The 22,223-nt window shown below is 42.4% G+C and overlaps 1 protein-coding gene across 6 annotated transcripts in view; it reads left to right on the forward strand.

Moving 5' to 3' along the window:
* Positions 1–22,223, forward strand: part of igsf9bb (immunoglobulin superfamily, member 9Bb) — an 87,515-nt gene that overhangs the window by 45,655 nt on the left and 19,637 nt on the right. For 4 of the 6 annotated variants that reach the window (XM_016673591.1, XM_016673595.1, XM_016673596.1 and 1 more), the window contains exons 6-17: positions 457–598; positions 1,587–1,732; positions 6,289–6,431; positions 6,561–6,701; positions 7,097–7,213; positions 7,418–7,568; positions 7,944–8,067; positions 11,552–11,727; positions 13,029–13,255; positions 16,868–16,952; positions 19,345–19,509; positions 19,954–19,999. In XM_016673591.1, the coding sequence (XP_016529077.1) occupies positions 457–598; positions 1,587–1,732; positions 6,289–6,431; positions 6,561–6,701; positions 7,097–7,213; positions 7,418–7,568; positions 7,944–8,067; positions 11,552–11,727; positions 13,029–13,255; positions 16,868–16,952; positions 19,345–19,509; positions 19,954–19,999 (1,663 nt within the window). The remainder of the gene's footprint in view (positions 1–456; positions 599–1,586; positions 1,733–6,288; positions 6,432–6,560; positions 6,702–7,096; positions 7,214–7,417; positions 7,569–7,943; positions 8,068–11,551; positions 11,728–13,028; positions 13,256–16,867; positions 16,953–19,344; positions 19,510–19,953; positions 20,000–22,223) is intronic. The other 2 variants (XM_016673592.1, XM_007556469.2) reach the window with 1 other exon arrangement.

A 22,223-nucleotide genomic window follows, 5' to 3' on the forward strand; every position in this document is an offset into this window, starting at 1 on the left:
TTAACTATTCAGTTAGCATGCTAAATATTTAGTTAGCAAACAAAAATATTTAGCATCAAACTAAATGTCTAGTGAAAATAACTTTTTTTTTGATTCTGCTGAAGGTCTCACTCTGAAGGAAACATCAGACCTTTTAAAGAATATTTTAAGTTTAAACAGGTTTTTATGTCTCTGGACTTTCTTTGGCTTAGTTTGAACTGATACTGAAAATGACTAATGTCGAGTCTTTTTTACTCTGCGACAAAGAGTGTCGTTGTCAAGGCGACCTTAGTATAATCTGGACTGGGGTTTTCAGTTTTTAATTTAGCTAAAAGTCCACACTGGTTACCAGTCGACTCCTCTGCATATCTTTAATTTAAATATTTAGTTGCCGTTGTTGTGCGACACGTTAAGACGCTACTTAAACGAGCTAAAAGCCGTCCTGTATGTGCTCCACTGTGTGTGTGTTCCCACCAGGCCCTCCGTTTATTATCTCACCACCAGAGAACATAACAGTGAACATCTCGCAGGATGCCTTCTTCACCTGCCAGGCGGAGGCCTATCCTCGCAACTTGACGTACACCTGGTTCTGGGAGGAGGACAACGTCTTCTTCAAGAAGTAAAGTTATGATCATGTTTGTTATCGTTTGCTGATTAACAAGTCTCTTTTGCAGCCGTACTCTACAGTTACTGCAGATGACTGTATATACATGCCTTAATTGTACAATCCCATGCAAAGCTTTTTTTTCTATCTTCCACCTAATTCGCTGCGAGTCAGAAAGGTGCAGCACCGTTACAACACTTAAGACACGTGGACCAAAAAGCCCACAGTGGCTCCTAAAATAACTTGAAACTGTCAAAAGTAAGAATAAATTCACAAAACCCCTAGAAAGTAAAACAAAAATGAATCCCAGCCAGTGATTTTCAGTTGCTTGAGATGTCCGTCTACGACGTTAACGACTCTCTCCCCCCAATTTACGGCTCACACACGTGGTGGTTTAGTATATTCCGATGGTGGTTGAAGCTCTCAGAGTGAAATACTGCGTACAGTGAAATCTTTGGTGCTGGGATCAATAAATGTATCTGCTGTTTGCTGGAATTATGTTTTTGCTGCAGGGTAGAAACTTAATAAGTTGAGGGAATATGAGTTGCTGTGATTTTCGGTCACATTTGAAGCCAGTTGATGTGTCGAGTTCCCAACATCCAGCCGCTCCGCTTTGATTTTTTAAACCGAGCTCCGTGACAAGCGTCTTTTATGACCGAGTCCGAACGCCAAAATGAACCAAAAGTGACAAAACTGGATAAATGTGTTATCGTTTTTACAACGGTCTCACTTTATACACAAATGACAAGAGAATGAATGTATGTGCTAATATATTTTCTTCAGTAAATGACACAAAAAATGTCTTAAAGGTTATGAAACATACTGCCAGGCGGGAGCTTCAGTCTAGAGGACGGTTGCCTCTAAATGTTGCTCTCTTTGTAAAATATTACTTGAGTAGAAGTGGTTCATTAGCATGCCACTTCCAGGCAGCTGGTGGTTAAATTCAACAGACTTGCTGTGACTTACTGAATTTAGATCCCAGTGCCTCTCTTCATGTCCACAGTGACCTCAAGCGGAGAGTCAGTATTCTCATTGATGGCTCCCTCATCATTGTGCAAGTCAAGCCGGAGGACACTGGGAAATACACCTGTTCTCCCAGCAACAGCCTAGGCACACCGCCGTCTGCCTCTGCCTACCTAGCAGTGCAATGTAAGTCGACATTTAACAATTTTATCCTCCGTTTTGTTTTCAGGATGAAGATTTTACTGCAGATCTTCTTCATAGTTGTGCTTCTGAAATGTTATTTAGCACTTCTAATGGATTCCTCTGATTGTTTGCTAAATTGGCCTCATGCGCATTATAACTGTGTCCCACTGAAAATGCATTGGCTTCCAACGTGTTTAAGTGGGTTTTCACATCTGATATGCAGACTTGGTTTGATTGGGGACCAAGCTTGCGATATTTGCTACATTTTCAGCTGGTGTGTCTCGCTCTCACACTGCACCGTGTCAAACTAGCCTTTGAAAAATCTGTTCACCCCTTCGCCTGCGATGGCCACTGAGAGAAGCAGTTTCAGCAGAAACCTCTGAAGGAGACACTTAGTGCAACTTCCTTCTTTACAAAAACGGAGTGGCGTCAGATTTTAGAGATCCTAGGATTTCTCGCTTTTTCTTTGCTAAAAGACCACGAGCCACTCTTCCCGCTAGCGCCAGACACAGGCGTTTGTTTTGGTTGCACGTACCCAGAATGCCCTGCGCTGTTGTCTGCCTTCTGCTTTAGGAGCGGTCTCCGGTCTGCTTGCCGTTCACACGTGCATTCGACCCTCTCCAGAGCTCTCTTCAAGCTCTGGAGAGGTCTAAAAACCAAAGGCCTTGGTTTTTAGATCGACCAGAGTTTGCTTTTTTGTGGTCCAAATTGAAGTTTGAATACACATTCGCCTCCCCAAGCGAACAAGACTTTCTAGGCAAATGAGCTAGAATTGGATCAAAAGGAGGTTTCTTAAAGTTACTGACTTACAGTGAATTTCCCCCCCTGGTTTATGTGTGTGTGGGTGTTTTGTCAGAGAATGAGAGACACCAACCGCTAGAGTGAAACAAACCTTGCAACTTTCGGGGAGGTTGCTGATTATTTTTTCGCAGCCGAAGCAGCGGCGCTGCGATCCGACCGGATACAGTTTGAATATCAGGTTGCGAATCTTGGCTCCAGTTTCTTGGTTGTTTTTTAAACACAGCAAATGTTTCTGCTGCTTTTGTCAAACACATTTATACCGACAGCAGTAATTAGCTCGACAGACACCCGAGTTTGTTCCTTTTTCTCCGCTGATTGATTCTTTGCAATTGGGTGGCAGGCAGGTCATTCAATCTATTGAGTTGGGTGGGCCTGGATTTTAGATATAAAACCTGCATAAATGGATGGATTCTAGCAGACAGTTGTAATGTTTAGACTCTGGATGAGGAGAATCACCTCCACTTCCCATCACCTGAATATTCATAAAGATAAAATGACAGAGTATTCCTCCATGTGTGTTTGGTTTAAACTAGACCCTGCTGTAGATCACTCCCAACAAACTGTTTCCTTCAGGTGTAAGACGAGTTTCTGGACCATTGAACCACTTGGTTCTCTCTAGCAGGCTGACACTCGCTTCCTTCTCCCAGTCAAACACCTGTTTTCTCTCATAAACACTTTTCCTTTTTTTTTTGCTCTCCTCCCTCTCTCCTCTGCCTCTCATTCCAATAGATCATTTCTATATTTCTTATTTGTACTCGTTTATGTACATTTGTATGCTCACTGGCATGTTACCGCTCCCTCTCTCTGGATTGCTGCCTCCTCATTTCTGAGCTGGAGTACTCCAGCGGTTCAGCAGTCACTCGGCAGTCGCCTCCAGCCTGTGTGAATCCGTCGCCTGTAGAAAAAGCTTGTGTCGGGTGTTCGGAGCAGACGGGGAGAGGCAGGAGGGAGACCCGGGTCCTCGTCGATAGGTGGTCGCCGTGACGCTAGTTAAAGCGGCAGATCTTTATCATTTCTCCTGTGCCCCCCGTCTCCATGGATGGCTGTGTATGTCTGTGTGTGTGTGTGTGTGTGTGTGTGTGTGTGTGCGTGTGTGTGTGAACAGAGGTAGGCAACACCAGTCAGGAGAGGGAGGGGAGGAGTGAGGAGAAAGGGGGGATTACATCATTGCTGTAAGACTGGTGACTTTTCTCATCAGACTGCAGGGGGCTCTCTGATTCGTTCTGTCCTATTATTTCCTCTGATGTTCTTCTTTTCACTTTGCTCCCCTTCTGTCAGCCGTCAACGTTCTCCCTTCTCCTTCCTTTTCTCTTCCTGTCTTTTTCCTTGAAGGGCTGTGCCGGCGACTAACTTCCCCTCAGCGTCAGTGGGAACCGAGCGCGTCGTGAGCGATAGGGCTCTCTAAGTGCTATATTTAGAAACCCGGCTGATATTCTTGTCTGCGGTGCCGGTGGCGGCGGCGCTTCCTCTGGGCTCAGGACAGACGTGCTTGTAGATCCCGAGTTGTCCAAGCCGTCCAGCTTTCCCGCCTCGCTCAGTCGCTTGCCCTGCTGCTCATTTTCTCTCCCTCGCGGCGCTTTTGTTCCCCTTGCTCCTCGGTGACAGCATCCCATCTCCAGCTCTCCTCCAGCGGCTCCGCTCTGCCTTACGTCATACAGTCACTTCTGTCTCTCACCTGTCCTGTTTCCCACGCTCAGCCTCACTTCTCCTCCCTCTATTGCTCTGCTGATAGTTCTCCCCTCCTCCACTCAGTCACCTCATCTTTCATGCTTATCACCCAGTGCATAATGGGAAGCTCTCCTCCCTGACCTTAGTGGGGCACCACAATGTGTTCTGCCCTGTCCTCCAATTTCTGGATCAACTGAAACTTTTCCCTTTTTTTGTCTATTCTTATTTAGAGAATAATGACCTCTTTATCCCCTCCCCTTGTCTGATTTTAAAAGGGTTTGATGACTGAATCAAACACCAGTTGAAAGAAGGTTTTTATGATGCAGAGGGGAAAGTAGGAGGTTTATTCACATGCCTTGTAGTGAAGGATAATTAGCATAATACATCTTTGTTCCAGTAAGTGCTGAGCTGTGTGTAGATGGCAAGAGAGGCTTTAAACCTCACCGTTAGAAAACTGCTGCTGCAAAAAGTGAAATCTTGGCGTCACTGAGTCATAGTATCAACCATTAGACGCAGTATGGGAGTGAAACCAGAAAATAAATCTTTTCTCGTCTGCATATGGGCTTCACAGTGGAGCAGTTTGCAGCAGTGTAGCTTTGCAGGACGCCCTTAGGTGTGAGTGCGTGTGTGTGTGTGCGTGTGTGTGTGTGTGTGTGTGTGTGTGTGTGTGTGTGTGTGTGTGTGTGTGTGTGCGTGTGTGCGTGTGTGTGTGTGTGTGTTGTTGTTTGGCATGTGTCTCTGTTTTGACCTGTCCTGAGTGTGTCCCACCTCTAGCCCAGTGACTGCTGGAGGTGGCGTTGATAGGCGGATTGATGGATGTTCTGCATACCAAACACAAACATCTTTATGCTTTGGCTTAATTTTGCAGAGACTTTAACTGCGAATGTTTGATTTGGCCAGATGAGACCAAAACTAAGTTCACACAGCAGGCAAATGTGACCCAGATCTGCCCATATGCGACCCATATTTGACTTTTTATGGCTGTCTGAATGGATCAATTGGATAAAAAAATAAATAAATAAAAAATCTGCTGTGTGCCACTTCCACATATGGTACTAAATCAGATACATGGTCATTTTGCATTTAATCCTACTTTTACGTCATTGTATCGAGGCGTGTGTCATAATCCTGCACCAGAAGAAGCCAGATACTATAAATCCACAAATAAACGATGGCTGAAAAGTATAAATATGATCCTAAGTGCATTACATCACAATGCCACCTCACTTGGTCTGAGTACACATCCAAACAGACTCCTGGATGCAGTCAGTGCATCTTCTGCATCGACTGAGAAACGCACCGAATCCTTCTGCACATCCACATGGTAAGGCTGTCAAAGTCAAGCTAGCATAACTGACCTACTTCCGTCTCCCTCTCTGTTTTCCTATATTCAAACTTTTTACTGACCTTTCACATGTGATACCCCTGGACCTTGTTAACTAGCTGTCATAATGTTGACAATCAATAGCAAAACACCACGCCCCTTTTGCTCCCAAGATTTAGCGCGTTATGTTGACAGCTTGACAGCTAAAACCAATGATGGTTATCATCGGCGAGCCCTTATTTTGTCGCCCAGCAGGGAGCTGGGGGGGCGGGATCTAGTGTGTGTGACGCCACATTTCAACTTCTCTATATCCTGTCTCAAATACTTTATTGCAAGCCGTGAAACCGTAGCTGTGCGTACATTAGAATAGAAGCCTGTAAACATAGAGTTAGGGAGAAGTTGTGTACTTCAGGTACGATGCTCTCTGCTCTTAATGACAGTACGCTAAATGTACTGTTTTCACTGTGTGTGCCACAGCAGTTGTTGGGAGATTTTTAAGGCTTTTAATTTGGGATAAAACTGATGAATTACTCTTGAATTACTCCACATGTCACACAATATTAGCGACATACACAAATGCTGTTCTGAGATCAGCCGTGCTCCACAGAAGGTAAATAAATTTGTCACTGTGCGGTGAGCCTGCTGTCTGAAGCCGAGAGATTTCCCAAGGCTCCTCACACATCTGCTGCGATAGCCAGACATTCGGTTCCCCTCACTACAACGGGTGATTTTTATCAGTCGCCTTTTCTCTTTCTGTAATCACCAGATCCTGCCCGTGTGGTAAACATGCCATCTGTCATTTATGTGGCCATTGGTCTCCCAGGCTTCATCCGCTGCCCAGTAGATGCCAACCCTCCTCTGACTCTGGTTAAGTGGAAAAAAGACGGCCTCCCTCTACGGATAGACAAGGTGATTCAGTTCGTTTGAGGAAGTCTGTTCCTTTGTTTTTTTTATAAGCTTCTGGATAGTTTAGTAAAAAAATGTGCATATTCAGGATTTGTTAAGCAGTGGATAAACTATTACGATTGTTTGTCACAGTACCCTGGTTGGAGCCAGATGGATGATGGGAGCATCCGTGTTGCAGAGGTGACAGAGGATTCTCTTGGCACCTACACCTGCATGCCTTACAATACCCTGGGATCCATGGGATGGTCTCCTCCTGCTCCCCTGGTGCTAAAGGTAAACACGCCTCGGCTGCACAGCGGCCGACCTGGACTTCACATAAACCGTTTAGCCTTTTCTCACAGTGACTACCCACCTACAGTAGTAGTTTAGTAGTACTTTTACTTTACCTCTGCCTAGAACTAACACTCTGAAGAAAACAGAGAAATTGCACGCTGTAACATTCTGCCTTCTGCAATTACATTAACTGCTGTAAATTGTGAAAAGAATTGATGGAACGGGTGAACACGTATTCGAAGTGAAGATTATTACCGTTTGTTTTTAATAGCGATGCACCGATCCACTTTTTTCACTTCCGATACCAACGCAGATATGTAATGGGAATCCTTAAATAAACCCGAGGCACACTCGGCGTTTCACTTACACATTACGGCCGTCTCGTCAATGTACAGGACCCTCCAAAATTCTCTGTGGTTCCTGGAGGGGAGTACAGGCAGGAGGCTGGAAGGGAACTTGTCATCCCATGTGAAGCAGAGGGAGATCCTTTTCCGAATATCACATGGAGGAAGGTACCACCCTCACACCTGGTTGTAGTTCCAGTTTCTTATGCTGTGTCACAGTCGGTATTTTAGTGCTTCGGTGTTGTGATCTCCCCTCTGACCGGAACGACTAACAACACTGTCCTTCTGTCTTCGGTGTTTGAGTCTTTGGATTGCGTGTGCCTCTTGTTCATTGTGTCTGCTTATTATTTCCTTGGGCGGGGCGGACTGCAGGTAGGGAAGCCCAGTAAAAGCAAGCACAATGTTCTGCCTCGGGGCAGCTTACAGCTGAAGTCGCTCACAAAGGATGACCACGGGGAGTGGGAGTGTGTTGCCACCAACGTTGCCACAAGCATCACTGCCAGCACGCATGTCCAAGTCATAGGTACGTAAAAACTAACTGAATCACCTGTACAACCACTTCCAACAAGAATAAGTTGCAGTAGTTGTTTTCTGCATGGCTTCATTGGTCGTTGCTGTTTTGCAAGCCTCGTCGAATTAATTGACAGCAACGGTTGCTTATCCCAGGTCACTAACCCTAACCCTTTCCTTCACGTTAACACATGCCTGTTTTAATTTCTGTACGCTTTTCTTGTGATTTTATAAAGTCAAACTTTGCTTTCACATAATTATACATTGGGTTCTTAACCTCCCTGGCTCACAGTTAATTTGTCTGGCAGGAAAACTGAACGACGTCTCCATAACAGCGACACTCGGCGACTAATGTGCCGCTTTATAAAACTTCCCCCCGTCTCCATAGGCACAAGCCCCCACGCCCCCACCAGCGTCCGCGTCGCCACCTCCTCCACCTGGGCCAACGTGTCCTGGGAGGCCAGCTACGACGGAGGCTTCCAGCAGACATACTCAGTCTGGTACGGCCATGTGTGAGTCATCCCAGCATGCTTTGCTTCCTGCTTTTTCTTCCTTCATCGTGCCCTTCTTTTGTTGCTGGATACGTCTTTTCTAGGGTTACGTTCAGAGCAGTTGTAAAACCGCAGAAATGGGGAAAGTACAAGGAAATCAATGAATAAGATAATTGCAACCAAACTGAACATGACCCAACTCTATCCTGCTGCTGCCGCTGCATCGCTCTGCTTGACTGGGCCTCAGCTGAAATGCTTGTTGTAGCTTAATACATGAAAACATTGTGTGATATGATAAGAATCTGAGCAAGTCGTTACAGTCTACAAGTTGATTGATAAGTTGAAATATATTTTATTAAAAGAAAAAAAAAAGAATTGAATTTTGACATAATCCTCTTTTCATAAACTCTCATTGTTTGTGAACTTGAATAGATTTAAACCGAGTAAAAAAAAAATGTTTACAAGCGAAGTCCTAAACTCCCTGCTGCTTTGTGTTAATTATGACACTTGACAGCTCACAAGTAATCCACAAAACCCCTACAAACAAAACTTAAAACATAGTTTTTATTGGTCAGTGACATCAGTCTGAGATGCCATGTCTTCAACACAACGATGAACAGAAGATGATTTAATTGATCATTTAGTTACCGTGGAGACTGAGCCTTCATGACATCACACCTGACCAAATATTTTACTTGGTAATCAGGATAGTAAACACTTTGCTCATTGTTGCCATTTCTTCTGTTGGACAGTGACTCAGAGTAACTTTGGTGTCTGGAATCTGAATCTGTTTACTGCCAAATTATGTCAATCAGTCCCTCCAGTTTTTTTAAGATTATCATGGAAATTCACGAAAAATTAATAAATCCCTGCACTTTGTTTTTTTTTTTTTTGCACTAATAATTTGGAGTTTATTGCAGATTTTTCTCAAAAGTTGTCAAAAACTTTCTTACTCATACAAAACAGCTGCCTCACCCTCAAATGATGTCAGATTACAGTCTATAATCTATACAGCGAGTAATAAAAAGTCACATTTACCATCATAAATAAGCACAAATCTTGCAAACGTTTCCAAAGTAGTAACACAAACACTTTGATTTTTTATTTATTTTTTTATTTTTTGCAAAAAATCACAAAAATAATCACAAAATCCTGGAGGGACTGAAAGGATGGTCAATAATATTTAAATTTTTAAGAATTAATGAATATTTCAACAGTTTGTGATCAGGTTTTATCAATACATTCTGGCACAACCGGCCCTTTAAGAGCATTTATGATCTTGATTTGGCCCAAAACGAAAATGAGTTTGACACTCCATTGTAACACAGTATGTGTAGCTATAATTACGTGGTATTAAAAAGAAGAAGAAGAAGAAGAAGAAGTCCTAAGCGGTGATGGTAAACTACAGTGCATGATAATCAAGTCTGAATTGTGTAAAAAGGGAATATATTTAAAGTACAAGGTGACAGAGGTGATGATTCCCGATTCAGATGTGCTATAAAAAAATCAGTCAAATCCTAATTTTATTCTGATCACTGCCTCCCATCATGTTTTATTAATAAAGTGAAGTAACCAGAGAGCAGAACGAATAGGAAAACAAGCAGACAGCGGCTTTAATTAAAGATATTCATACTGACAGCGAGCCTGTGTGATCAGCACTCAGATGGCCCGTGTCGCTGCAGCCCTGCTGTCATTTAGAAGAGCCTTCAAAACGCCACGGATTGGATTCCTGCACAGCTGACTTTGTCACACCGCTTAATAAAAGATGTGCAGTGGCTCGGGAAAACTATTCACGCCCCTTGAACGTTTCGTTTTTTGTTGCATCAAAAAATACGTAACCCATAAATGGTGTTCAAGGGAGTGAATGTTGATACAATGGCTTATTTTATGTTAGATATTTTTGTTTAGCTGTGAGTATTTTGTTCAAATCAGTTTTCAATTTGATACTAAAGTTTTGTTTTTTTTTGTCAAAAAGGTCAAATTGTGTTGATCACTATTGATTTGTAAAAGCAATAAAAAGAGTCAAACCTCCAACCTGCTTTTTCACAGGCACTTTAAATGCATCTGCATATATTTTGTTGGGAACTTATGCATCAGATCAACACAAAACAGTGTGTAATTGTAAACGTCAAGTGGAAGGACACATGGTTTTGAAAAAGTTTCCCAGAGTGAACGCTTTGTGGCATGTATATGTACCATATCTGCACATCTTTCATTACTCATCAAGCTCTGTCAGCCTGAGCAGAGTGAGACCTCAATTACTGTGTCTTTCCAAAGACTTAGTTCTGGACTTTGACTGGGACATTCCAATTCCAAAAAGATAAAAGATCATGAGGTATGAATACTTCTTCAAAGTACCCCATTAAATGCACTGTAGAAATGTAAACATTACCACATTTATAACCTTTTAAAACTGCACTCCAAGCGGTTTGCATATTTTTAGCTCCTGTGATTGTGTAAATTTATACAACCCTGTATTTCTTTACAGTAAATAATTGCTTTTGATACAGTTGCAAAGTTATTGCATGTGTGTAGTCGTGTGCTTCAGTTGTTGATGGAGATCATTCAGTGTGAGTGTACAGCATGGCCAAATGGCAAAATGCAAAGCTAAACGGAGCATGATGCTGATACTATTAACTGGCTGCCATGTTCTGAATAAAGAATAAAATGTATTAAAATGTGAATGTTTTAGTGAATTGCTGCAGAAAGAAGGAATCTGCCAATGTAATTGACAGACTTACTGCCTGGGCAACTGTTAGCTGAAGCCCAGCAGTCTGCAATTTGGAACTGAAGCACAAACTTAGCATAAACAAGCAGTGGCCTTGCTGCTTATTGTGTCAAACTGGTCGTGCTGTATTGAATTAAGGAGGCAGACATGGTGTGTTTGTAAGTCATTAAACTGCTTGGTTCCTAGAGATGAGCAGGCATCGCCACAAGGGGGCGCCTATTCCCCTTTTCCTTTGTTGTACTATTGTACAGAGTAAGAACTCGTCTTCCACGTTGTTGTACAGAGGAGAGACATCCGTGCAGAGCGGTGAACTGTCATTACTGTTCCCATGTTTGAGACTACAATGTTTAGTACCGTGGAGACCTGGCTTTACGTGGACGAAGTGAAATAAAGTGAAAGTGCGGAATACTCCCAACAGTGCGTCCTGCTGTTTAGGGTTAGCATGGCTAACCACCGCTGCTAACTCCTCCTCCAACCTCTCACCGCACCGTCACGTTACACACAGGTTACCATGGAGGATAACATCACACCCAACCTAACCATGTTCCACATGCAAGCTAAACACTTCTCAAGTTCGCTATTTTACAGTCATTATCTTCATTTGCAGCACACCAAGAGGGTAACGTACTATATTACCCAAAATATGAAGTCGTTGCCAGTTTCTAAAGGCATCAATAAGTGTTGGAGACATGAAGAAGACAGTTCCTTTATTTTCCTGTCCTTTTCCCCCCATGCCATGTCTTCCTGTTTGTCCATTCACATTTCACTTCTGCTCAGGCTGAAGAGGGAGCGTTTAGGTCCACACGACTGGGTTTCCATACCAGTACCTGGAGGCCAGGACTGGATGGCGGTGCCGGGCTTGGAGCCAGAGACAACGTACCAGTTTAGTGTCCTGGCCCAAAATAAGCTTGGCACAGGCCCCTTCAGCGAGGTCGTCACTGTGAACACTCTAGGTGAGTATAGCAGCCACTCGCTGGGAAGAAATCCTAAATTAATGTGACTTTAGAGGCTGGGTGAATACAAAAGCAAGTAAACCACCTATGTTTAGTTTAATTGACATGTCAAGTCACAGTACACTTCTATGTTCATGAATATTAGCAGGTAATTTTTTATTTTTATTTTACTTGATAGATGAGTGAGTGCTGCTTGTGTAGGGTTGCTCAGAACGCATTTCTGTCTGCGAAAGGCACTTTATACATAAATTTGTTTACGTAGTGGTTGTGTGTGGCAGTAATATTATACAGCAACATTGTCTTTAGTCAGAGGTCTTCAGATGTGTTGCAAGCCTGACTGCTACTGGAGATCCTTCCTGCCCACAGGATTTCCATCCACCATGACTGTGTGAAGACACCTGGATGATAGGAGTTATGACAACATTTAATTTTCCCTTTGAAACTAAATATTTTTAAATTGAATTAAATTTGAATTGAATGCGAGAACAGGTATTTTGGATCACATTTGGCCCTTGAGTTTAGACGCAAGTTTATAAACTCAGCACTTCATAGGAAAGCATCTTGTTCCCAATCAAAGGACTTTTTTAAATATATAAATATTGATTCAGGATTTCTATCGCTTAACTCTAGTCATAATTACAAACGGCTTTTTTAACATCTTGAAAGTGATTGTTGTTGTTCTTTAGTAAACGTGTCCTCTTCTTTAACCACCAGTTATCAGACAAACTGCTGGTTAAACAAGCAGTTAGTCTGATAGTTATGGGTTTAGTTTGGTTATTCCAGCTTTGAGGCGAGGGTTGTTAGCGTTGCTCAATCTAAGTGCAAATGAAGCTGTCACAGATTATTATGCAAAGATAAGTGACATGCTGAAAATGGAGATAACTAACCGTGCTGCGCCACTCTATGTGTGAGCCAAGGAGGAGAAACCCAGAGGTCAAAGCTTTCTGCTGCTGGGTTGCTCCTTCTCTCTCTCTCTCACTTAAAAGCATTTCATCCAACACCTCAAAAAAAAAAAAGAAATCAACAGATTTCATATTTCTTGGTTCTACTCGAGAAGGAACCAGTGGAACTGGTAGATATGCTGACAATCAGTATTTTTTTTTGGCCTCTAGACAATTTTTATTGCAGGATTTTGTGATTCTAAACACTCGGTTTTGTTAAAATGCAATATAGCCATTTTTACCGTGCAAGCATTTTGTCGTGAAATGTCGAGAATTGTAAGAAAACAAAAGCTTTCCTCAGGAAAAATCTTCAGTCTCAAACCATGTGACCAGATCTCTGATCCTGATATGCTCTTTCAGTATTTCCTACAAGTACCCCTGAACCATTGGTGCTGCTTACCCCACCACGGTGCCTCACAGCCAATCGCACGCAGCAGGGAGTCCTGCTCACCTGGATCCCACCTGCCAATCACACAGCACCTATCCAGCATTATGTAATGGAGTTCCGTCTGGGGGAACGATGGGAGATCTTGGATGACAGCATTCCTGCAGGAGAGCTGGAGCTGCTCGCCCGAGACCTTATCCAGGTAGAACGCATCCCAAATCCTGACTGGTGGTGACACGTCATTGTCTTTTCAGTGCTCAGAGGCGATCGGGGTTTTGTTTCTTTGCCTTCCTTTTGAGAAGTGACCAGATTTCCTCAATGAGATTAAGATCCAACAACTTTTCCTGCTCACAGATTTTGTGTTGCCTTTTTATAGTTTTTGCCTTGTACAATGTTGCTCAATCGGGCTAAAAAACGTAGATCTTTGTTGTTGTTGTTTTTGGGCTAAATTGTAAGGAAGCCCAGTTCTGTTGTGTGAGAAGTATCAGCTTCTTAAAGAGACAGAGGCCCAATTTCAAGGCTTTAATTTGCGAAGTCATATCTTTTAAGTCAGGTTTGATGTATGCCACATTTTTATAACAACTTAATTTGAAATGGTTACTTGATTGTGCTATAAAACACACCTTGAGTGATTCCTCAGAGAAAATAACTTTGTATCCGTCTTCTAATGTCGATCCTTTTCCTTCCTAAAGAATTTCAGTCTGTCTTTGACGATTTGTTCCTTCAGTAAAGGGCGTTTTTGTTGCCCTTCTTGTCAAAAAGACAGTGATCTAAATGCATTCATCTCCCTGTCTGTGCAGAAGCGCTCACGACTACTCGCTCCTGATGTTAAGCAAAATCTAAAACACACTCTGTGAGTAGAGATCCTGGTGCTCCGCGCACACTTTTGGATCGTGATCACTGCAGCTGAGCTTCTCACCCTAAAGCTCTTGGTGATCCAGAAAACTGTGCTTTGAGCTGTGATATTTTTAGCAGCAGTTAGCTTAAAAGTCAGTACCTTACGACACAAAGAAACCGTGTCTGCGTGACGAGACTTTTAAGCACATCTGTCCCTCTGGTATAGCAATCAGTCTGCTAATTAGTCTGAGAAATTGATTGGAGCCAATCATTTTGTGCAAAATTCGGTGTCGTATAGTAAACTTTTTAAAGCTAATAAAGGTTTTTCATTATTAACTGATAAATATTTGTGAACTTTCTGAAGTAGCGCAGCGTGTTTTGTGGGGGGCCCGTACGACGATCACTAATTAGCCTCACATGTCGGCTCGCCACAAATAAAACAGCTTCATTAACACCACCGTCTTCCGTGAAATAATATGCTGTCACATTCGGCACGGTTGTCATAGTAACAGGGCAGGTGTGCACAAGCTGATTAGGCTGACTCTGTGGTCTTCTGCGCTACGGTTTAGTTCTGGATCGGTGTAAAACGTGCGGGGTAACTATAGATTTTATCTCAGTAAGACATAACGCTAAAACATGAAACTAATAGATGCATTTTAACAGAACGCTAAAGTAGAAAAAAAAAGGCAATGGGAGGAAAAACCGTCGTCGAAAAACGGTCGTTTTCTTGCAGCCCGGCACCGCTGCAGCGTGTTTGAGCATCTTTCTTTAATCTAACTGCCACTTTCAGGTCCACAAAAGTGCTTTTATTTCTCCTTGCTCTTCCCGCAAACACCCACACACACACTTCATCTCCCTCGTTGCCTCACTCAAACACACACACACGTTACACCTGGGTTGTGTAACTTTGCTGCTGCGGATTTCTTCCTTTGTGGTTAAAGCGCTTAAGCCACGAGGTTTCGTTGGGTCTGCTGTTCTCCGTATTTGCGTATGTGCGAAAGTGAATGTTTGCGCCGATCATGTTGCTCAGTCTGTTCGTCCCGGTCATCGCTGCCGACGGCTCAGTGTGAAGCCAGCTGCACCGCAAAGTGTCTTGAAGCAAGTAGTAAACAGGACGACCCGAGATCATCGAGTCGAAAAAGATTAAATACGCTCTGCACTTCCACGTCTGTTATTTAGACGTGTGGTTCATCTTCTCCTTTAATTTCAGCCTGTTTTCTCCTCCTGCGTGTCATTAGCACCGCTTCATTTCCAGGCGCTTTACGTGGGAATGACGTGACGCCTTAGAAAGAAGAAACTTTGGTGCAAACTTCAGACTCTGACAAAAAGACTGAAGCTGCCAGAAGAAATGCACTGATTGGGGTGTGCTGTGGTGGCGCAGGGGTTGAGCACAACCCAGGAACCCTCGGGGCAGTGGTCGCAGGTTTGATTCCCGGCCTGGCAACCCCTGCCGTGAGTCTTCCCCTTCTCTCAGTACCCACCTTCCTGTCAATTAACTATCAAGTAAAGCCCACTAGAGCCAATAAAACCTTTTCAAATAAATACACTGATGGATGTGACTTTGTGCACAAGCAGACCAGTGATGGCTGCGCTTAAAAAAACAAACAAAAACAAGCTGGAACATCATCAAAGGCCCTCTATGGGATTTCCATTGTGGCACCACTATTGTAGTGTTATTATGCTGTTGCTGGGGTGTCGGGCAGCCAATCAGAACAGTGAGTGAAGGTCAGCAGATATGCATTGGGCCGCATTACCAGCACATGATGGAGTCTGCTGATGGTCATATTATGGATTTGCGTGACTGCCATTTCTGGATGCCTGGCGCTGTGATATCTATATGCAACACATGCTGGGAAACTGAATAGGACGGCGACCGATGAAAACCCAAACCCGACCCACATCGGCCTCCGCCAAGTCCCGGCGTTTCTGCGTGACGCAAATAGGAGACTTTTTTTTTTTCTTCCTCCTGACCTTCACTCGCGGCTTTAGCCGGCACAGTCCAGCAACATATATATGTAACATTACTGAGTGCATGTAATTAATTAATTATTTGAATCTTAATTGAATATTGCATATGTCTGTTCTGGACTATTCATTCACTTACCTACAGCTAGTGTGATTGTGGACCAAAGGTACGTCGTTATTTAGTCGTAGGCGAAAACAAGGAGGTGATCAACTCTTGGAGGTCACAACCTGAATGCCCCCTGTCCCTCTTCCTGCCTCATCTCATATGCGATAAAGACAGCAGATGGCTTTAGGTACCTCAGAGGATATTGAGGGGAGCTAAGAAGCTCATTGGATTGTCCCTAAACCCTCCCGGATCTCCTTCAGGAATGGGGCTCTGAGCATGACTGTGTGTGCCTGGTTGTTTTTCCCTGCTTGTCTCTGTGTTGCCCTGTGATGAACCTGCTCAGGGTGGACCTTGATTCTCACCCAGTGACCACTGCAGACAGACCCCACGACTCGACTACGCTGGTGTAGACGATGGATGGGCCGATGCCTCTGAACATTTCCCTCCCTACCTATGAACTTATTGAAATGTTTCCCTCAGACTGTCTGCCTCAAAGGCTGAACTGCTGTTAAATTGATGTTTATATTATCACACTTAGTTTATCTGTCCAATCTTTTTGTCAGTATTTATTTTCTACTTATCTACCAAGTGAGTTTTCATACTCATGCTATACATTCTCGATAGCTTATCTAATTCTGTTTTATGCTGTTTATTATGCTCTGAAGTGACAAATAGATCATTTTGCCTATTAGTACCTGGACGATAAATGGACTTTTAGTTTTTGTGATGGGGCATAACGTCATTGTCTTTTGCAGAGTGAGCTTCCTCAGAGTCTTATCAGGTGGCTGGTATAGTGAGAAAAAAAAAAAAGAAGTATTTTTAGCTCTGTTGCTGTTTGAAGCCTTTAGGCTGATCTGTGCTGCTTATTTTAACATCCTGACGGCTCCTCTGTTCTGCTCCTCCCAGGAGGCCTGGTACGAGTTTCGCGTCATGGCCGTCATGGACGACATGGTCAGCGAGCCCAGTAACGTGGTGGGAGTGTCCAGCACAGGTACGTTCTCACAAGATGCAACATGCGAGAGAGAACTTTCTGTGGTTATTTCTGTGTTCTCCAAGGCAACAGGAGACTCGAAGGATTCTGTGTCACAATGCATCAGAAAGTGCAGCGCGGCTCGGTGGCTTTCGTTCAGCTCACCCCCGCCGCGCCTGTAACGTCGGCGCAGCATCAGCCCATCCTTGCGTCGCTGAGATAGAGATCGGTCCCACTTATGCATTGCACACACAACACCTTCAACTTAACATTTTGCTCCGTCAGCGCTATGTAATTAAGACTCCATTTCCATGCGCGCTCTTTCGTGTCGTTCTGATAAGTATGACATCATCAGTTTACCCAGCATCCACCGACTCTTTGGCTTTTCTTTATTCTCAAAAGAGAAACAATTAAGAAATCGGCCTATTTTTAGCTGCACTGCTGATATCTGTTTGCGTTCTGAAATCAAGCCTCAGAACGTGATGTGGCGCCCCTGCAGAGGTCACTGAGTACACATTGTTTGGTAAAACAGCTGTTGGCAGCTAATACAGAGACTGTTGTCGCTTTCATATTAGGCCTCTGCCGCCCTCTACTGGTTATAGCTGGGGACCTTCGAAGTAGTCGTGACCAGAACCTACTAAACATTCAACAATTTGTCCCTCCCGCCTTATATTCAGTAGTGATCTGCCGTGGTTCTGTCGATTCAACACGTTACGACATCCAGCTAAACCAGAGATCAAAGCAGCGTAAACACAGCACAGAACTATTCGCAGTGTTTGGAACGAGGGATCTGGAGAAGTGATTAATTCTTATTGTGAGCTTCTAATGGCTTAGGCCTGCAGGCACAATGAGGAAATCCACAGAGAGGGAGGCGTCTGCACCGCCCTGATTGGATGATCATTTTCCTAGCCTTCTCATCCACCTGTTTCTTCCCAAGAGTGCCCAGATTTCTCTGCTGAGCTTCAGTAATCTTGGATCACACATTCAATAAACTGACATCACTGACAAACACGTTAAACCAACAAAGGACAGGACAAAAGGTGTCCAATGAAATAAAGTAGCATCGCAGGCGTAAAACAAGTTGAGAGTCTTCAAGAATAATAAGAGTAATTGTGTTTTATACTGTGGATGGGAGGAAACGCAGTTTAACAGTAGAGAGACTTTATTTTCTTAAAATACAGTGGAATGTACTGAAAATAAGCTAAAATAGACTTAGACCTGACAGCGAACTTGGCAACAAAATGTTGTTGCTTGGCTACCGGAGTACACAGAAAGAAACAAAAACAATTACTGAAAATGTATAGGTGTCTATAAATGCACATATTTAAGTTTTACTAGTGAAGGTAAAACAAAAAATAAATGAAATTATTTGAAAAAAATATTCAACAAAACTCTTCAGAGCAGAGGTTGTTGCATTTCATTACATTGTTAAAGTTTCAATTGATTAAGTTTTAGATGAAGGAATATGCAGAAGGAACAGAATTAGGATGAAAGATACATTAATTTTGTGTATTCAGATTGGATATCATTCTTTGAAGAGTAACTAGAGTACTTATTAAAGTAATCATTGACTTTTGAAAATAAGTAATCGGTAAAGTAGACTGGATTACTGTCTAATTCAGTAACCTGACCAAACTGGTCATAAGAGGTGAGTTGGAAAAAAACCGACTATCATGACTTGTTTTCAATGTTGGTCAGAAGAAAGTGGAGAATAAAATGTTTTGCACCACTTGTAAATACGGCACCAAAACCTGGCACCAACTGTGAACTGATGGCTGACCATTTGGGCTTTTGTGGCAGAATATCATTTAACGCTGGTATTCTAGAGTTAAGTGGGAGGCCACTGTTGAAGCTTGTCCCAAACTGGATCATACATCAAAACAAGGATCCAGCAGATCGGCTGAAAAGGTAACGAAGTTAAAGGTTTAGAGGCATTTTTAGTCTTTTTTTTTTTTTTTTACTTTTTAAAGTCTTTCAAAAAAAAAAAAAGTGTGGCTTTTTTTTAAACATCCCTAAAAGTAGCGCATTAATGTGGAGACAGGAAGTTCAAAACCACTTCAATAATCTTACCTGGCTGTTCAGAGCACTGGGTGTTCTCTCAGGGTACGCTGTGTTCTCTTCCTCCGTTCTCACATTTGGACAGTCATCTGAAAGCAAATATCAGCAGTGAGAAAATGCTTCTGTACTGTAGTGCTCATTACGAGCAAAGTCACGACGCAAGGCTGATTTTTTTTTTTTTTTTTTTTTACAAAAGTTTCATTACTGTCCTGATAAAAAGCTCCTGTGTTGATCATCATGCTCCATTCTTACTACAGGCCACCACAACTTTGCCAACAACTTCTTTTTATCTCCTCCATGCTAGGAGTTTGCTGTTGATGTTGAAGTTTTCTGGATTTGGGTTGTCGCCTCGCAGATTTCTTCCCCCCTCCAGAGATGGTGGAGGAGCGTGGACTGACGCGGCCTGTGGTGGCTGGCATCGTGGCCACCATCTGCTTCCTGGCTGCAGCTGTCCTCTTCAGTACGATGGCCGCCTGCTTTGTCAACAAGCAGCGCCGGAAGAAGCTCAAGAAGAAAAAAGGTCACGGAAGATTCTGTCTTCTTCCCACAATTTCTAAGTCAGAAAATCCCCCTAATATTATATCATTCTGCGCCTTTTTTTTTCAGTCCACGTCGTCTTAGACGCATTTCTGCTTCTCTTATTAAACTTATGAAATAAATTGTCTTTAAAAAGTTGATTCACATCTGGTAATGTGCAACAGATTCATTCATTCATTATAAGTGCTGATCTGTCAGATTAGAAGCTGTGTGTCCTCTGTTATATAAAGTAGCTCAGTGATACCTGAAGGAGCGTTCAAGTCAGTAAAAGTACAGTATAGACTTTGTGGGAGGCTTTCACGTCATGCTGAAAAATTATCAGGTTTATCTTTTGTTTTTTTTGTTTGTTCTCCTCTTACGTCTACCCCGCCTGCAAGTAAACTTTAAAGATAGTAAAACTGTCTTGTATCTTCCTTCCACTCTCCAGATCCCCCTCTGTCCATAACCCACCTCAGAAAAAGCATGGAAACACCGTAAGTATTCCTCCCAGGACACTCCTACAAACACCTAAACGTTAATGAGGATTTCTGTGACATTTGTTGACGTTTTTGTATTAAGTACTGTCAACAGCCAGGTTTTACTCTGAACACATTGATTCCTATTAGTCAGCACTCTCATGGGCGCAAGAGTTGAGCTACTGAAAACACAGCTGCTTTCTAACAACTTTTTCTTTAACAGGAGTAGATCCTTACTTTAAGTTCTACACATTTGTGTAAAGGTTATTTTGACCTATTTTAATCCAGCCACTTTTTATCCCATGTGGCAATAAATACAGAGACGAACACTCAAATTGTTTTTGGACGAATGTTTCCCTCAATCTGCAGCGATTTTATCCGCATCAGTAATGCAGTTTGAACGCTGTGACCAACAGCTGACTTGATGAGGCTCCCATCAAGCAGCAGAGTTAATAGATGTATAATTAATATCTAATTGTTTAGTAGTTTAACTGAAGCAGCTAATTGAAATATCCTAAATATAGGATTTATTTTGTTAAAAACTGCAATGTTTTCATTCGGAGTTAGAATACACCTCAATAAAAAACATCCATCAAGTGACTCTTTAAAGGTGGAGTATGTAACTTTTATTAAAAAAAAAAATGCTTACAAAATAGTAAAAACTGTTAAAATGTTGTGACAGAATAGTATTAGACAGATATTCTTTGAAAAACTCAGCCTCTTCCACTTCCTCCTAATGCTACTGTTATAATCTGCAGAAATGTTCTCCTCTCAGTCAAAAACAACCAATCAGAGCCAGAAGGAAGGTCTTAGAGCTCTCAATCAACCTCATGCACATGCTGCTCTGAGCGCTGATGGCAGACGAACAACTTACCGTTTCAGGAAAACCTTTTATCCGCCACCATCAGTGGCTTAACTAGCTTGAGCATTCATGGAAGACTCGTATCAGGAAGAAGATGCAGCGCAGCAGAGAGCGAGGGGGAGAGTTTGCATACACGAGCCTGATTGAGAGCGGTCAGACCTCCTGGCTCTGATTGGTTGTGTCTGACTGAGTTACATACTTCTGCAATTTCCACTGGGAGCACTGACAAAAGGCAGAGGATCTCGATCTTTTTTCACAGATTATCTGTCTCATGCTGCACTGTCAAAACAAAGTGACCATTTTAATACATATGTAAAAAAAATATATATATATATATATTTTTTTTTTATTTTAATTTTTTTTAATAAAAGTTACATACTGCAGCTCTAAGGTCTTGAGTGTAATCTGTTTCTTTTCTTTTTTATTTTTTGATCCCCTAAATCTCACAGTATTGTATTATGATTGGATGGAAGTAAACTGGATTTCACTGTAAATAGATCTGACTGGGAGGACTGAATAGTATTAGGATGAATTTGACTGGACTTAATGAATAAAGTTCAGATTAAATACATAAAACTAAACAGGATCTGTTTACTAAGGGGGAAGGTAGGTGATGTTCTGACATCACGTTCTACCTGTCAGGTAACAAACATCATACCTGTACTTAATTGTCAATGTGCCACCAACATGAGCGAAGAGCAATGTCACTACAAGTTGTGCAACATTCAAAATAATCCAACACAGGACAATAAAACAACTCTGGACCTCCGTCGTCTTTACTGTGCAGCTTTGTGTCCACGTTAGCCTCTGGACAGCAGCTTGTGTCCATAAGGCTTTTTTTTGTGAAAAATATTTGCCTCACAATGCAAACATTTTCCAAACCAAAATCGCCAACCCGGAACCTGGGCTGTTAAAATGTGCACATAAATGACACAGCATGACAGTCGGGACATTTTTTCCCCAAATAAATGTGTTTTCATTAAAGTTACTTGTGAAGTTTTAACATTAAGGAGTGCACCGGTGTGTGTGCGTGTGCATGCGTGTGTGTGAACTCTTGTACTTAGAGTGTAAAGTGTTGCTGAAGGGTACATTTTTCCATTAAACCGCTCTGCTTTTTTCTTTAAGCATCTGCTGGTTAAAGAGCTTTCAGTTATTGCGTTTACACTTCAAATCAACATGTTTTATGTTGATTTCTTTGTTTTCTGTAAATGTTTTGCAGTTTTGAATTCTTATGTTGGAAAAGTCTTTAAGAGAGGATTTGTGTCATTGTTCCATAAACGTCAGTGTGGTTATAGTTCTTTAAAGTCTTCTTCTCTGATCACAGTTTTATGATGCTTTTTACACGCCCTGCACTTTAATCAGGTTTTCTCTGAATCTCTG

Source organism: Poecilia formosa, unplaced genomic scaffold (genome assembly GCF_000485575.1).
Source record: "Poecilia formosa unplaced genomic scaffold, Poecilia_formosa-5.1.2 Scaffold79, whole genome shotgun sequence".
In the NCBI taxonomy this organism is placed as follows: domain Eukaryota; kingdom Metazoa; phylum Chordata; class Actinopteri; order Cyprinodontiformes; family Poeciliidae; genus Poecilia; species Poecilia formosa.